Source organism: Protopterus annectens, chromosome 3.part1, assembly GCF_019279795.1.
Source record: "Protopterus annectens isolate FY-2018-M chromosome 3.part1, PAN1.0, whole genome shotgun sequence".
Taxonomy (NCBI): domain Eukaryota; kingdom Metazoa; phylum Chordata; order Ceratodontiformes; family Protopteridae; genus Protopterus; species Protopterus annectens.
The window spans coordinates 1,550,160,773-1,550,179,014 of record NC_056732.1 but is presented as its reverse complement, the minus strand read 5'-3'; the positions used below and the strand labels follow the sequence as shown (position 1 = coordinate 1,550,179,014).

The 18,242-nt window shown below is 39.1% G+C and overlaps 1 protein-coding gene across 1 annotated transcript in view; it reads right to left on the bottom strand.

Annotated features, from left to right (window-relative positions):
- Positions 1-18,242, bottom strand: part of KCNH2 (potassium voltage-gated channel subfamily H member 2) — a 696,728-nt gene that overhangs the window by 236,137 nt on the left and 442,349 nt on the right. Inside the window, exon 5 of the mRNA XM_044067613.1 lies at positions 588-840. Within this exon, the coding sequence (XP_043923548.1) occupies positions 588-840 (253 nt within the window). The remainder of the gene's footprint in view (positions 1-587; positions 841-18,242) is intronic.

Below are 18,242 nucleotides of genomic sequence, written 5' to 3'. Positions count from 1 at the left end.
TGACTGTAAAAGTTAGCTTGCATAAAGAGAAAGCTAGTTATAATATTAAAGGGGCATTTTACTAATTCTGAGATGTGACTTTACAAACATGGACATTATGGAGTGCTGTTCCTCAATACAAATTCGAAATTTTAGCTACTGATTTATTTTTTACCTGTGCCAAACTTTGTCAGAAAGAGTTTGAGCAAACAGCCTTTGCTGAATGCTGTTTTGCTCATGTGCTAGTCAATCCCTTTTCCATAGGTTCATTGTCATGTCCTAGACTATTGATCTAGGAGGATCTTAAGAAGGTAGCCTTACATTTCCATGGTAGTTTTAAGTCCTTACATTCTCAGTACAAGTAATTCAGTCGGGTAGAACAAGGGCATGTTGGGACATTTCTAACATTCCTTTTGGTTGTAATATTGAAATACCAGAGCAATGCTGAATGTCCAAGGAACTGCAAAATAAATAGGTAGTAAGCTGATGCTGGGACCTAACACTAGTACTGCAGTACAAATGTAAATGTAAAAGATAACACTTTTCTATAACCACTTTACCTGGAAATTAGTCAAAAACAATAGTGACATATTCAAAAATGGTCTCACCTAAAATAGCTACCACAACATCCCCACGTAAAATCTCAATGGAACCACGGGAAATAAAATATAGAGCAGTTAAGACATCTCCAGCATGTACCAATGTGTCACCAGGTGGTGCGTGGGTGGTCTTGAATTTCATGGCTAAGGCCCTCAGGCAACCCTTAGTGGCTCCCTTGAAAGCTCTACAATTTTGCAGAAGGCTACGATTGAGATGTAGACAGATGTCAGCCTGTAGACATTCTGGAAAACCTTTCAGGACCTGCAAGAAAATCAACAGAAAGGAGAGTCAGAGTCTGGATAAAATTTTAATATAAATGGTCGAGTTATGACAATACTAAAAAAATGCCACACACATTAGAATGAATTTTTCATTTTTATCTCTTTTCCTGATATACTTGTTTGGTAACAAGCTGATATTTAATGTGGGAGGTTGGCATAGTGGTTAAGGTATATAGACACAAGGTGCAGGGTTTGATTTTCACAAGGGGTAATTGGCTAAGTTTAAAATGGCCCACAAGGACATTTAGCCTAGTATGAACTGATAAACCTCAACTTATAATTAATGCACTGTCATGATTACTTTTGTAAAATGCACACATACATGCTTGCACATACTTATTAATTCATGCATTAATATATTTCAGTGAAAACATCTTAATCCATCTCTGGAGGTTAATTTCATTGCAGATGAACTATTGTTTTTATAAAACAGTTAATTTATTTATTTATTTTAGTTTACATTTGTTGACCAGGCAAGTCTAACTGGATATATGTCCATTTTCAGCAGAGGCCCGGGGAGAAAAGCTCCACATCAAAAAACATTAATTGCAGTGGTACAATTTAAAGAAACTGGTGAAAAAAAATTAGTTACATACATGGTATCAGGAATTTAAATACAATACCAAAGGAAAACATATGTAGAAAGGTTGTTTATAATAGGAGAGATATTCCTCAAGGATAAAAGATCTTTAGATGCTTATAAAAGTATTCGGCTGTTGGGAGAGAAGTGATAGTATGGGAACAAAAGTTAAGTTTGGAGGAAGCGAATAGTAAAGTAGGTAGACACACATACAATGTTAATCAGGGTTAATGCAGGGGCAGAGCCATTGAGTTAAGGATTATTATACAATGTAACATCGCAAAGCATGAAATACGTGCACACTGATTGGTCAGTCCAATCAGCATGCTTTTTATAAATCCAGCATAAACTAACAATAAAAAGTCCGGCTGCTAACGTATCGTGGAGTGGTTGTTTCATATTACTATATAGAAAAACACGTATTTGACAAGTAATAATGGTTTCCTCTATTTCCATTTTTACTGCATTGGTTTGTTTACCAAATTAAAAAAAATCATTTATAAGGTTAGGAAAACAAAATGCCAGCAGAGGAGTTCTCTGTTATGTGGTCAACCCTGCTACCGCAAAGACATTATTTCTCTCTATCTCTATCCTTTCACCCTCACATAGTGACACTGCCAAGCTCCAACCAGTTAGAGCTCCTCACTACCAGATATCCAACATTAGCCACACCCAGCCCTGACAGAAATATAGCAACAGAAAACACTTTTTTAATGGAAAACTGCAAGGAGTTACTGTGCATGCAAGTTTGAACTATGAATGAACTACCACAACATTAATACCCACCCAGTGATGTAAACCTTTCCTCTGCATGACACAAAACAGATGATAAATAAAAACCTACAAGGACACACTGTGTGGAGTTTGCAGTGTCAATAAATTACCATTGCAGAAACAGCGAACCAGTGATGCAAACCTTGGCTCCAGACAATTATCACTGTATAAGTGACACCCCAATGTCATATGCAAAAATTAAAAAAGCAATTGCAGCTAGATGGATAGAAACTACTTCACTGCATTTAAAAACATCAACCAACACTACAGACAACTTGACTTTTACTTCATGTTTATTATTTTATTTTTCTTTTAATTTTTCAAGAAATGTAAAGAGATAATTATAAAAGTAAATATATTTTTTAAAGCGTCATGTGAACATAAACAACAATCAACTCAAAGACAGTACAGGAATATAAAAGAAACTACAACAGCAAGACATACTAAAAGCTTTAAAAACTATATTTACTTATATATTTATCTCATTACATCTCTTGAAAAATTAATAACAACTTGTATTTAAATTAAAAGAAAAATAAAATAAGCAATAAACATGAAGTAAAACTCTGGGACTATTTTATATCAGAAAAAAGTGGAAGAATACAACATAAAACAAACAAAAACCTAATTAACAACAACACAAGCACCACACAGCACAAAACTAACACCATTGTATAACAGCAATAACCCATGGCTAGGTGTGGGTAATGCTGGATTTACCCAAGGTTGGCTTTGTTTGCTCATGAGGGCAAAGCCCTCGTGATCAAACCACACCAACTGTGGGTAAATCCAGGATTGCCCACACATGGGTTATTGCTATATTGTCTAATATTTCTCATTTGCATACTATCCAAATTCCAACTCCCCATCCCCCAGCAGTATGCAAATGTAGCTAAAGTGCAGCAACATTTCCTTCTACCAGTATTACATGAACTCTGTCGAAAACTGATAGATATTTTTTATAGACCAACCTTGAATTTAGAGTATTATGCCCCATAAGTGGCTTCAGTTAAGTGAAAAAATAAATAAATAAGAGTCCTACTTGCCATTGGCACCCCAATATTCCTAGGTGATGGTTTTAGATATACTGCTTAAAAATATGTCTTCATACAGCTGGGCTACCTGCTTCTGATAATTGTGCTTTGTTTAAATCTTCTGCTAGTTGTAGTGCTTTCAACATAAGTGCGTTGTTGTGCCTTGCTAATTCTACCTTTTTAACCTAAAGTTTCCAGATGATTTGCACTCACATATATCAACCAAGTAGAACTGGCATGTTGGAGTTCACAATCAGACCAGTGTAATGTTATAATAGCTACACTGCAGGCAAGCAAAGTAAGTATTTTGGCTGAAGGAACAAGGTTAGCAGTTTTATGCTATGTGAACACCTACACTTATAAGTGATGCAGTAGAAAATTGATGTTCTTCATACTGATCACTGCTGCAATAACGCTAGCTTTACGGGTTAGATCCTGACAACTTTCAAAGCTTCAAGGTACCTCCCACACACCCAAATTGTCAAGCAGCTCAAGCTGAGCTGACTTAAAGGAAAGTTTGGGCACAAATTCCTTCAGAACTTTTCTGCCACCGAAGAGTATGCTTTAACGGATTGTCTCAAGACTGTAATGTACTTTTAAAAGGAGCACTTGTTTCTGTCAGTTTTAAAATAGTGCAAACTAAATGATAAATTGTACTTATTTTTCCATTGTGGGGCTGCCATAGTGTTTGAAAGTGTTTTTTTACTGTGTTTTTTCTGTCAAAAAAAAAAAAACTTTTGTGGGCTGGTAGTTGTACTGGTATTGTTGTTTGTTTTCCACAGGACAGAGGCACCACTTCAGGCTTGATCATGGAACAAATTATCAGTCCCACAGTCTGTCCTTGTTCCAGCCACAAAAAGAAAAAGTTATGCAAAAAGCCTTTGCCACCACAGTAGGTTAGCAATGTGCCTCAGCTGCAAGTGTGTCACTCTGCTGCGGCTATTTGATGTACCTCAAACCATTCAACTTTTACCCCCAATCCCTCTGGTGTAGCACCTACAGCAACTATGGACTGGGGGTTAGCCATGTCCTCTGTGGCTGCTTGGGTCCCCTCAGTAGGCAAGAGAGAGGCACTGTTGTCAGGTCCTGGGAGAGGTAACAGGGAAGCAGGGGTGTAGCCAGGCACATCTTAAGTACATTTTTTCTGAGCAACATTTGGAAATATTGTGAATTTATTGGGCCATATTATGTGACCTTCTAAATGAATGCCTCTAACAATGTGTGTATAGCTTGATTAAGGAGCAAATTAAAAGCAATATCTCTAATAGTCTTTGACTGAGCAGCTGAAAATGTTACACACATTAAATGCTGGGGGGAGGGGGCAACAGCTTGTGAAATGTACCCAGTTTATAAATGCCAGGTGGGTTGGGGGCAGCAATAAGAGTTTGTGAGTACAAAATGGAATTCATTGACTACACGCCTGCATGGAAGGTTTCCCTGTTGTGTCAGAATGCTGTGCCTATCCCTTGGGAAGCATAGACTGCCATTAGTTACTCAGTTAGCCCATTTTTCCTGTCAAAACAAAACAGAAAACCAAGCATGTATCTACTCCTCCTCAGATTTCTTTAGATAGAAGTATTTTACTGGGACTAGCTCAGGGTTTGAATCAGGCTGTTGATCCTTCTGGTATAGTACCTTCCTGTAAAACAAAGAGGGATGTCTCCTTTCCTGAACAGATTCAAGATTCTGAATCTGAACAGGAAGATGCAGGGATGGATTCAGGGTTTTGTTGTCAGATTTCTCATTCAGACTCAGAGAAGACATTACTTTCTGATTCTCCCTGTAGGTGTTTCTCTTTCTCTGAGACTTTTGCTAGAATGTCCCAGTGTTTTCACTGGGAGAACACTGAGGCTTCTCAGGCTCTCAGAAAGTACTATAAATTGCTAGAGAAGGACTTTCCAGAACCTACACCCAGTCCTGTCCTTGTCTAATTTACAGGATGTGTGTGTTACTGCCTGCAATTTTCCTGATAATCAGCCAACTGTACCTACAAAGGAAGATAGGATATATACAGTTCAGTCTTTACACTTTTATACACTATTCCCAAATGTAACCCAGCAGCAGTAGCCTTAATTGACTCCTCTGCTGATAAGCACTTAATTAATTCCAATCCTACTCTTCCTAATAAGGATGGGAGAACTACTGACATTTATGGGAAAATGAGTATACTTCTGCTACTTTGAATTTTAGATTTAAAAAATTGGGAGGCTCATATGGTAAAGTTTATTCTGATATATTGTGAAAGTATGAAGAAGGTTTTATGTTGGTCGGGTGGCACGATACCAGGGTAATTCTATGGGCTAGGCTTGTAAAGGCACCAGGGCCATTAGCCTAGTACACACATATGAACCTATGTACGGTTTCTTCTTGTGAAGATAAACCTGCTTTAAATAACTTAGTTTCTTCTATTGCACAGGTCACTACTCTTTGTTTACAGTGTGTGTATGACTCGGTTGATACTTCTTCCAGGGCTATGGCCACTGGTACAGTCTTAAGGAAGTTTGCTTTGCTGTATTGTCAGAACCTCGCAGATTATGTCAAAAATGAAATTTTAAATTCTTTCTTGGAATGAGATTTAGTGCTTGTCCCCTCTGCTGCAGAAGTGATCAGAAAGTGTCTTGAAAGGGACAAGCTGACCCAAAGAACCTCTTAAGATTTTTCAGCCCTCCTTTTCCAAATTGTCCAAGGAATTTTCTTTCTCCTCATCCAATTTCAGCTGAACAGTCTCAACAGAACTCAGGTAAACAGAATTTTAAGGCAAACTGGCAAGGAGGTTCCAAAAAGAAGTTTCAGACCTCCCAGAACCAAAGTTACTCCAACAAATCTGAATGACAGGCTTGGGAAGGTCAAGAGACCTTGTGACCCCCCTCCAACCCTGCCCTTTTCTCTTCCAGAATGCCTGCATCTCCATTGTTCTCTTTGGCAACAGACTGTTTCAGACAAATGAGTTCTGAAAATCATTCATCAGGGTTACACATGGCAGTGGGAGGAGATTCCTCCTTTCCAGGGGTCATTCTTCATCCTACAGATCACACTATTTTGTTTCTTCATGTTCTTCATCACAAACTGTCACAAGGAGTGATATAACCAGTTCCTCTTTTCAGGTAGGGAAAGGGTTTTATTCAAGGATGTTCCTGGTCCCAGAGATAGAAAATAATTGCATACCAGTTCTGGATGTTTCTTTCCTAAACCTGTTTGTGATAGTGCCCAAATTCAAAATGATTTCACTTCACAACCTGCTGCCTCATCTTCCTCTGTCAAGTTTCCTGGTAACACTAGACTTAAAAGAAGTATATTATCACATTCCTCTTCATCCAGACTTCAAGTGTTTCTTAATTTTTTTGTGTCTGGATCACCTTATCAGTTCTCTGCCTTACCTCTTGGAATATCCACTTTGCTAAAGCTGTTCACAAAGTGTCTAGCTCCAGTTATGGCTCATTGCAGGCTACGGGCTATACACAAGTTTCATAATTAGAGGACTTACTTATCTTTCCAGAGTCTTTCTCAAAATATCAGAGATCTCTCGAGTGGGAGACCTCTTGCATAAGCTGGGATGCCAAGACAACATGCAAAAGTATTTTTTGACTCCTTCACACAGGATTGTGTTCCTGGGATGTCAACTAGACACTCGGTTCAAAGATCCTTTTTTCCATAGGAAAAAAATAGATCTTTATTTTGATTTATTTCTAAGGATTTCCACTCAGACTTTGATCATTGCAAGGAAATACCTCAGGAGTTTGGGTCTCATGTTTTTGGCATTCAGCTTGAGAACATGTTTCTGGCACCAGTCATTTGTTTGAGTGACCCGCAGTTATCTGCAAACTTGGTCAGCCATAGCCCACTGATTTTGGCCTACACCTCAGAAAAGTATATCCCAAATAACAGAGGCCCCAAGACCAAATCCTGGGGTACGCCGCTTGTTACGCTTCTACTGCTTTAGGTGGATTCCCCTATTTTTGACTACGTGGGTTCTATCAGTGAGCCAGTTTGGTACCCAACTGGTAACATATGGACTGATGCCTAGTTGAGACAGTTTATCTATTATGCCCAAGTGGGGAATAGTGTCAAAGGCTTTGGTCAGGTCAAGGTAGGCGGTGTGCACTGTCTTCCCCTCATTCATGGCTTTGGTGACTGTCTCAAAGAAGTCGACCAAATTTAGCAGCCATGACCTATGAATCCAAAATGTGTGGGATCAAGTGCTTGGAAGGTGTCCTTGTTAATGAGGTCCATGATAATCCATTCCATGGCCTTGCAGATCAGTCTAGTTAAGCTGATGGGTCTATAATTTCCCAGATCGGTGGACGCTCCACCTTTGTGTAAAGGGATGACAGTGGCTGTCCTACACTCAGCTGGGAAGAAGCCAGTACACAGGCTTTGGTTGAATAGGGTGCCTAATGGTGCTGCAAATTCCTGCCTGATTTCATGTAGGATGCAGCCTGGAATGTTATCAGGTCTCATGAAGGATGTATTTTCTGTCTTTGAGAGAGCAGTGATGATCTGTTCCCTAGATATAAGTGGAAGGAGGCAGGTACTGGGGATGTCCTGATTTACTGATGGGGGGGACAGAGGATAAAATTTTCGCTGAATCTGTCAGCCAGCAAGTTTGTTATATCTACAGAATTTGTATATGTGGTGTCCTTGACCACCAGTTCTGAACAGATTTGGGTGCTTCATTTGAGGTTGTGGACATATGTGAAGAAGGCCTTATGATTGTCTCTAGCAGAGGTGGCCAATTTGGACTCAAAGTTTACTTTGGAGGATTTCACTAGTGCTCTTATTTGCTTGTTCATGCTAAGGAGATCATTGCTTCCAACTGGTCACCTGCTCCTTTCTGGTCTTGGACAGCAATTTTTTCCTTTTGTTATAGAGTTTATTTATTGCAGATGTCCACCAGACAGGTTTACTCTTCCTTGTGGAGGATGATTTAGTCCTGTCGGGTATTTCTGATTCCATGCATCTATATAAATGCTCATATAGTGCTTTGGTGTAATTTTGGATATTAGTGCCAGTTCCAACAGAAGGGGAGGGGGCTGTGAAGCTGTTTATACCATCCCTCAGGATTCTGTAAATAGGCTTTGGAGAAGTTTTTATGCCTGATCCTAGCTAGAAGGGGGTTGGGGGAGATGGTGACTTCGAAAGTGACCACTATGTGATCGAATCTTACCAGGGAGGATGATACTATAGGAATGCTACAGTGGTTACTCATGTTGGTTAATACCAAGTCCAAAATATTATCACCTCTTCTGGGGGTATCGAGGAGTTGTTCCAAGGCATTTGCATTGACAAAATCAAGGAATCTCTGGGCATTTGTGTTCTGGCATGAGTAGTTCATCCAATCTATATTTGGGAAGTTAAAGTCACCCAGGATCAGGGTAAAGGGTTGAATCTTGATAGATTCAAACATGTCCAAATAGGTGGATTGAGCATCTTAAGTCAGATTTGGGGACTGTTAGCTGGCTATGATTTGAATAGGGGTCTTGTCAATGGTTAACTTCACCTGGAGTGTCTCCTGTGCATCATACTGTTTGACCAGCCTGGAGGTGTGTATGTTTTGAATGTATGTTGAAACTCCAACTCCTTTGGCTTTACTGCCCACAGTTTGGGGTCTGAATGTATGACAGGATAAGTTACCAGGTAAGGCTGGGGTGCTCTGCACAGCTTTGAACCAGGTTCCTGTGACTGCACAGATGTCGGCATTTTCCAGGGTTAGGAATGCTTGCAGTTTCATGCAGTTTCATGTTTAGACTCGTAGCTTTTAGCAGCATGACCTTTAATTTGTGTTTTGTTGAAATTTTTATAACATATAATTTTATAACTACATTTCCTGTTTTCAAGGTCTTCTTTTTCATTATCTAAACCATATATCCTGCTCAAGGCCATGGTGGTAACAAGCTGAGATGGGCAGAGCAACATTCCCATTCAAGCTGAGCATAGCAGAGCAAACATTCCTGTTTCTACAAACATTCTTTAGATATCCTGCAGGATCTTCACTTGACTATGTCTGATATACCTCTCATAGGAAGTGCCCAGAGAATATAAATCACCTTATGTGGCTCTTTTCATCCTGGGTGATAAACTCTAAACTGAGTGTGACACCCATGCATTGGCCCAGTAATCAAGGGACCTCAATCCTCACCAATAAAACCAGTGAAGGGCGTCCACATTGCGAAGGATAACAAATACACACACAGTAAAGTGCAATTTCCCTTAAGTGCACACAGAGCTCTTAATCAGTCTGGGGCTGGTTTCTCCCTTTCTTTCCAGATCCCCAATAAGACTCCACACTAGCACAGCTATAGGGTACAGATCTCAGTCTAGTGGTCAAGCTAAAATCTCCAGAACCCTCTCTGTCCAATCGGTGCTTCGTGTCCCTGCCCAAGTAGCTGACACATGCACACACTTTAAGATTTGATTTAGATAAAAACACACAAACACTTCTGGGGAAGGCTGGCACTGGTTCTCCAGCTGTGCCCCTTTTCTGCTCAGACTATAAGGTAGTAATCACTGCCACTAACCACTAATATCAGCTACTAAAAAGCCACTTACCAAAGGGTGTCCAGTTATTACTGTGCAATATTATTATCCAAATAGTAAGTGTGACTGAGCAGCAAGACTATTGGAGGGGCTTTGTACAGTATCACTATATACATGCAATGTACTCTAAAGCTTAAATTATCTCTACACAAAACAGCCACAGTTGAATGGTTTAAAAATATTTAATAATAAATAATAATAACACAAGACAATACTTCTTACTACACAGTGCTAGTCAAGAGTTCAAACATCACAGGAAAATGCTTAAAATAATACTGTAGGATAGTTCTGACATAAATATAAAAAACAGTTAGACTAAACTTACTATTTTCTATCTTTTCCTAAGAGCAATGACAATTCTAAATAAACTTACATATAGAGCAAAAAGCAGTGTTGTGGTGTTGTGTTGTCATTTAGACAAAATCCTCTGTCTCTGAGAAAGTCCTTTAAATTGATAATACATCCTGCTGACTCATTTTAGATTACATCATTCTTAACAATTCTCTGGTTTTCCAGGCTAACAGAAACTCTACATTTACATTTCTTACTAAGCTTGCATCTGGTCAGGAAACCACAGTGATTAAAGACATTATATATGTAAAATCTAGGAATAAACTCTGGTCTCAAAACAATAGAAAGAATCTCCTGGTTCAGACACCACGGCTCCGAGCCCTGAGATCAAATAGCCATAAAATGCTTGACTTATCAGCTTTCTCACAGCAGAGTGCACTGTTGTTACATTTTTGCAGTTCAACATTCAATACAGTCTTCTCACATTTAAGAGAACAAGCCTAAAGACCTAAAATTATCTACAAAACTCTATCTAGCTAGACTGGCAGCCTTCACATATCTTCACACTGAGATCCAACTAGAGTTCTGAACTTCTCAGTTTATCATAGAAAATGAGCCCTGTCATGGCAAGAAGGATCCTCATTTCCACTGCATGCAATCATGATAATATCCTTTTACTTATTACCCAATGCACCATGGGTAGGGAATGGGGATATGGATTAATCAGGACACTGGGAACTTCGGCATCACAGATGGTAATGAATATTTCCTCACCGAATATGATCTTGAATTTGTAGGTGGGGATTTTCATCCCATTTGTTTCACACTCTGTATGAAGTTGCTCTAAAGCCTGCCAGAGATCACAGTCTTGAGACAAAGATGACAATATCATCTACAAACAACAAAGATGTATCACCCATCTCCAAACTAGATATTTCCAAGCTTTTGCTCTGTCTTGAAATCTTGCCCAATAAAATCATGAAAAAGGGCGAGATAAAATTCACTATCTTGGGAGTCCTCTGCCCACTTTGAATATATCTGACTTAAGGCCAATATTTTTTAATATTTTTGCTCTGCAGACACAAGGAACAAATGGCAAGCAGTAGTAGCAGACATGGGAGACTATTGTACTGCAGAACCTCTCACAAGATATTCAGAAGGTACATGGTTTTCTTCAAGTCCACAAAACATTTACATACTGTACTGGAAAACTCAAAAAGCAAAACTGAAGACAGTCCAGTGCCAGCCTACACAAAGGGTAGTAACCAGGAACTGACTAAAGGCACTTGTGAAGAACCAGGCAAACCAGAACCAGGCAGAATTATCACTTTTATTCATAAACTTAAAACCCATAAACGCTTAACTTATTCACCACATTTTCATCCCAGTAAGACTTCATCAGATGAGTGCTTAAACCTACTAACACTGTTTAAAGTGCAGGGTTCGACTCTCACAGGAGGCAACCAGCCATTCTCCTAAAATGGCTCACAAAGGTGGCTAGTCCAGCACCAATCCATAAACCAAATGCACCATTTAGTATCTAAAAGTCATAATGAAAGTTTTTACATTAATTTACACTATTACAACATTCTAAGTATACAACAATATATGAACTTTACAGGATAACTTAAATTTGTATTTAGAAAAGTGTGCAGTATCAAAGACATTCTTGAACAAAAGAAGACCACAACAGGTATGGAAAACAGGAAAAAGGTGGGCACCTATAATTGTGGAGCCTGCGCCTAATATCCCTATATTAAAAATAAGGAGTTTATTTATATTAAATGTAGGGTTACTCACATTAGAGGTAAGAAGTATAGTAACTGTATTAGTGCTGTAGTAATATATATTACCATATGTGATGAATGTGAGGCATTTTATATAGAAAAGACTGAGTGCAGGCTAAAAAGGAGAATATAGGAACATAACTTATGCTATTAGGTCTAAGGATGAGAAAAATGCCTTATACAAATATACCCTTAGGTGTAGATGATCTAAGTTTACATTTTTTTGTGCTAGAAGAAGTGCCTGTAGACCCTACAGGTGGGCCATGGGAAACAAGGACCAAATACAAAAAACTATATTGGCAACTTATTTTGGAAGCTAATAGAGCACCTGGCTTGAATGAAAATGTCTCCCTAGCCTCAGTTTTAAAGTTGAGGGCAGCTAGGCTGTACTGAGTCATCTCCTATAAAGTTCATATATTTTTATATACTTAGTATCATAACAGTGTACATTAATGCAAAAACTTTCATTATAAATTTTGGACACTAGATGGCACATTTTATAGATTGGTGTAGGGTTAGCTGCCTTTGTGAGCCATTGTGAGAATGTCTGGTTGCCTCCTATGAGAGTCAAACCCTAGACTTGTTTTTTGTGGGATGAGCCTTAACTATTAGACTAATGCCTCTCCTTAAAATTTTTGAATACATTTAACAGTTAGAATGTTTTGCATATTTAACATATTTCACAGTTTTTTATAAGTTTTTTACATTCACTAACAAGTACTTTGTATGATTTCAGTTTGTTTTAATTTAGTAATTAACAGTAATTAATGGAATTTGCATTAATTGATCAAGTATTATGGGGAAAAGTATTTAAACAGTGTTAGTAGGTTTAAGCATTCATCTGATGAAGTTTTGTTGGGATGAAAACACACAGTTAAGCGTTTATGCATTTTTAAGTTTATGGATAAAAGTGATAATTCTGCCTGGTTCTGGTTTGCTTGGTTCTTCAAAAGTGCCTTTAGTTGGTTCCTGTACTGGAAAACTCCCTTGACCCCTGCAATATCACTGCAGGAAGAAAGAGTAGCTCTGGTGTTCCATGCAAGGACAGAATCCATATTTCTTCTCTGAATAGAAAGGCCCAGTCATCAAGTGACTTCTCCTTTCCAATACCCTGGTAGAGAGTTTCCCATATATATATATATATATATATATATATATATATATATATATATATATATATATATATATCATATAGTGTCAGAACAGAGACTACCATTCCAAATCCTACTATCTCCTACATCTGTTTATGAATGAATCTATGAATCTCCTTCTTCTGCACAATCCCATACTTTTAGCATTTTTGGCGGTATCATATTCAAGCCTTGCCACTTCAGAACTGAATAATACATATTTATCTTCTTAAAAAAATGAACTCACACTGGCCACGGTTTTCTCAAAGAAGATCATGACCTTCAATGTCAGCTGTCCTACAGTCTTCTTTTTACCTCCCAACAACATCCACAGCTGAGGTCTGGGTTTCTCTACATCTGATGAAACAGCCTTACCAATGTCTCATCCACGTCATGTTGCCAAATGTTTTTTTTTTTGTTATAATATCCTTTTTGTGGTTTCATACCTGCTGAATAATGAGCTGTCAAAATTGCCCATTTCTTGCCATTACCAGGTGTGAGCAATTCATACAGCAGGCATAGCACAGGCAGGTATGAGGGTGCGTCTTTGTATGGGCCTAATCCTGACCCCTGGTGGCTAATGTGTACAGCTACTTCACCACTGGGCATCCTATGCTCCCTCAGCTGATGTGTGCATGCTCCACCACACTTTTTCCCTTAATAACTACCATCATAGGCTTGGGAATGTCAAATCTACATTCTCCAGTCCCGTGGTTATATGGATCTTGTGAATCTTCATTGCATGGGAGCAGCTGGAAGACAGAATCACCATCTACCTCCCTGGAAGATAGCTAAATGTACATAGCAGCTCACTCTTACCATCCCCTCTTTCTGCAGCAATCTACTAATCAATCTCAGGCTATATGGCTCATAGTCAGGATTTTGTTCCTCTATGCCACTGAAAGTCATTTTCATGGCCTTACCAAACTGATGCCATATTCAGACCTTCATGTTGATAGCAATTGCAGCAGGTGCCTTCAATGTTTCTCCACACTTACCAGTCCAATCTGGAGATAATCCGCAGTCCGGCTGCATTTAATCTTCCCCCACTGCTGGTGTCTACTGCAAGCCTTTCAGTTGTCAGCATGACAATCAGCTACCAAGTTTTGGCCGCATATCCTTGCTGCTGCTTTTTCAATTAATAAGGTCTTGGGTGGTGACCTTTCAGGCTCTCTTTTGTGTTCCCAGCCGCTCCTGGTAAATGGAGGAAGCTTTTCCAGAAGTGGGCCTTAAACTTATCCCACACAGAAGCACCTGCTAGGCATTCCCTGGACACTTTCATCAAATGTTTGGGTTTCCTGGATTTGTCCAGCTGCCTCATTGTCCACTTAAGCCAAATCACCACCAAGAAGCAATCATTTGGCAACTCAGTTCCTCTTGTGACAAGAGTTAGAACCTACAGCCTCAGGTTTGATGACGGAACTGAAAAGTTGATCACTGACCTTTGGCCCAATGTAGTCTGATACAGCCTTGATTTCAGAATGCCGTTCATTATGGGCCCTCCCTGCCTAGGACAAATGTCCAATAATATCTCACCATTTTGGTTCCGATAAGCTGATTCTTTGCAGCAGTATCAGTCAGTCATCTGCATCTTTCCCCATATAAGTGTTGTAGTCCACAATCCAATAAATTGTTTTCATAGTAATTCTTTCGCAAGTGGTTTAGAGAACAAATCTGAAACTATTATTCTATCTAAGCTTTAATTATTTGTTTACTTAATTAATTTATTTATTCATATTTTATACTGGGGTGGAGTTCTAATTCATATGAACCAACTTCTGGTTCATTCCACATTTATATTTTACTATGCTATTTATGGCATTCCTACTCCATCCGTGTAATAAATAGTTGATGCTTTACAGTTTGATTAATTTTATACCTGACAGTGTAATTACTTCTTTTATGTCTTATGTCAGGTTGTGGCTGAAAAGGGTCATTGAACAGGCTTACTTGTCAAATTCTCAGATAGATAAAGAACCTTTCAAAGTTAAAAGAAAATCATTCATGCAACAAATTGACAAAACAAAGTTCTGAATATCATCTCACTAGTATTTTGTGTGTGTGTGTGTGTGTGTGTGTGTGTGTGTGTGTGTGTGTGTGTGTGTGTGTGTGTGTGTGTGTGTGTGCAGAAAAACACCATGATGTAGAAACTGAACAAACTGAAAAACATCTGGGAATTGCCTGCATTTTAAAATAAATATCACACAACTTGAGACTAAGGAAAAAATGCAGCTGAACAATATTAGTGACAATTCTTGCTAAGCAAAGATAACTATGATAAAACACAAGGTACACTGGCAGAGAAATGCTCACTGTGTATAAATTATACATGTTTATCTACCCTTCTTTAAAAGAACATTTTACTCTGCTGTTAGAAAATATCAGTAGTACACGTAAGCAGAGCTAACTATGGGTAAGCCACAAGAATGAATCTATGTTCTAAACGTCTAAATGAAACCCAAACTTCAGAAAAGTCAGACATTAATAGCAGGCATGATTCAGAAATGTTTGCTGTGATGTGGAAGCCTTGACTTAGAAGATTCCTGCATTGCAGTAAACTAGGTTTTCCACCTTGGCAAACTTCCATTTCCTGACAGATAAGCCATGGCCCCACGCATAATTAAAACGCACCCCTAGCTGCATCCCTTTTAGCAAGCCTTAGCCAGAAGCACCAGTTTTCAAATGCCATATACAGTGACTACATGGGCAGCCTTAAATGATCCTGGATCCAAGGCAAAGTGCTCCATGGCAATCCCCACCCCTGCTGTGAGCAGGCATGTGACCCATTTACCTCCAGTTTTCTATCCCATCACTTCCCCTTCATACTGTCCAGAGAAGTTTTGTTTTGTTTAGTTTTATTGCATTTTGTCTTACTTGTCACCTTTTTCCTATATCCTTGAAACACATCCTAAATGACCGAGACTGTACTGTAATAACTATCTAGAAAATAATTTAATTATGGTGAGGATCTAGGGACTACTAAGCCCCGGAAGCTATGGGGTTCTAAATGGCCTGAGGTGAATTTTATACACAATCTGTGGTCCAATGAAGGCCAAGGCTTAATGTTCAAGGTTGATGACCCTGTAGTTACCACAGAACTAAATTATCCATAATCTTGAGAATAAAATGCTTGTGAGGACACACAAATCACTTCTGGAATGACTTGTCTCCCCCTCCACAAAAAAACAAAATAAAAAAACAAAAAGGAAGACAGTGAGTTTTCACTGTGCCTATATCATGTTAAACTGAGATGGAAGTGAAAAGACAAATGAACATAGTTATATATTTCAAGTTGCTGCTGTCATACATCAGTGCACATAGCTCCTTAGTCCTATTAGTCGTAACCCCCAAAGACAGCTACCTTCTGTGTACCTCTCTGAAGCCAAACTAGAAGAAAAGTGAAGGAACAAATAGAGAACATCATATTTCAACCTATTACTGTCAGATATCTATCTTTATACACATCTGATTTCATTTGTGAATAAAGCGAAAAAATAACACTTGCAGTAACTCATTCCAACTTGTTATTCCTACAGAGTTAACTGGCCCTGGACTTTCTCTGCACACATCTGAAATTTGTAAGGAAAATAAAAGAATTATTGACCACAGTATCCCCAGCCCCAACACAAACTATAGCAATTTCTGTGCCCATTTCTGAGTAGGGTCAATTTTAGACTAGGTGGGGCTCCACAGCTGAGGACCCTTCCAATGTGACTCTATTTGTCTCTTACACTGCACGTGACTCCATCTATCTAACAACTCCTTTTTCACATTTTTTTGCACAAAGGGTTGGGGTATCACATCAACAGTGTTAATCATCAAGAGCTAATGTTCACACTGCATGGTGGCCAGCCCTGCAGCATGCTGTTCTTCCATACCTCATACACATCTATGCTCACACCTTTGGTCAGTTCAGAGCATGCAGTCTACCTACTGCATATCTTTGGAATGTGAGAGGAAACCAGAGCATCAGCAGAAACCCCACATGAGCACTTGGAAGACTGTGGAGACTCTGCATAGAAGGCACCCCAGATGAGAACTGAACTTGAATGCAGACAGGAAATCCAAGTGAAACAGTAAGCATTTTAAGAAACTTACTTCAGAAATGTATTGGCTATCAAAAAGATTCAAAACAACCTTTCCTGTATTCACCATAATTAATTTCCTGAGAGAGACCCCAATTTCCAGATTTCCTTATAGAGACCCTGATTTCCTGACTATCAGGAAAATATCCTGAAATATCCTGAAAGGTGGCAACTTTACAGTAAGCATTTCATATCCAGAGACCCCTCCCACTATGGTAATCTCTTGGGGGTGGCTGTAATGTGAATATCAGTTTCACTAGGGTCCATATATGCTAACGCTGCAATCTGGGGAGTGGCTAATGTTTGCTTAGCCATGTAATCTCCCCAAGAAACAGATGCAACTTTGGATTAACTCAGCAGAGGAAAGAGAATTAATCAACTGAATTGTTTTTTTTTTCACTAGGTGGAAAAATTAAAAGCTGTCTCTTGACAATGTTCACCCATTCACTCCTATGAGAGTAGATGCGGCTCATACATTGACTGCAGGTAGGTATAGCAGAGGTGTGTGTGTGTGTGTGTGTGTGTGTGTGTGTGTGTGTGTGTGTGTGTGTGTGTGTGTGTGTGTGTGTGTGTGTGTGTGTGTCTGTGCATGAATATGGACACATGCATAAGTGTGTGTGTCTGTATGTCTACATATGGACAAGTATGTTTGTATGCCTGTGTTTGTATGCCATCGTCAACTCCTTTTTTCCAATTTTTTTATATGGGGTAGCGGTGTCATGTTAACTTTCACCATTTCTCTCAATTCAGTGCCACACTCCTGCCTTCTTCAACCCTCATGCCTGACTGTCACAAATCTCACACCATCCGTCCACCTCTTTGCTAGATGCCCTCATTTCCTCTTGCCTTCTCCCTGTCTTTCCCAATCTTCTTTACCAGATTGTCTTCTGCTTTTCTGCGCATGTACCTGAACCACTGTAATCTGTTCTCTTTGACCTTTCCTGCAACTGGAGCTACTGTGGCTTCTGCTCTTATGACCTAATTTCCTCATTCATTCCACAATGTGTATCCTACCACCCATTTCAAGCTATTCATTTCCATCACCTCTAGCTTCCTCAACTCCTCTCCCTTTTCTGTCTAGGTTTTTGTATGATACAGCAGCATTGGTTACACCACTGTTTTGTACACCTTACTTTTCAGCTTCTTTGACATACTGCTATCATGCAA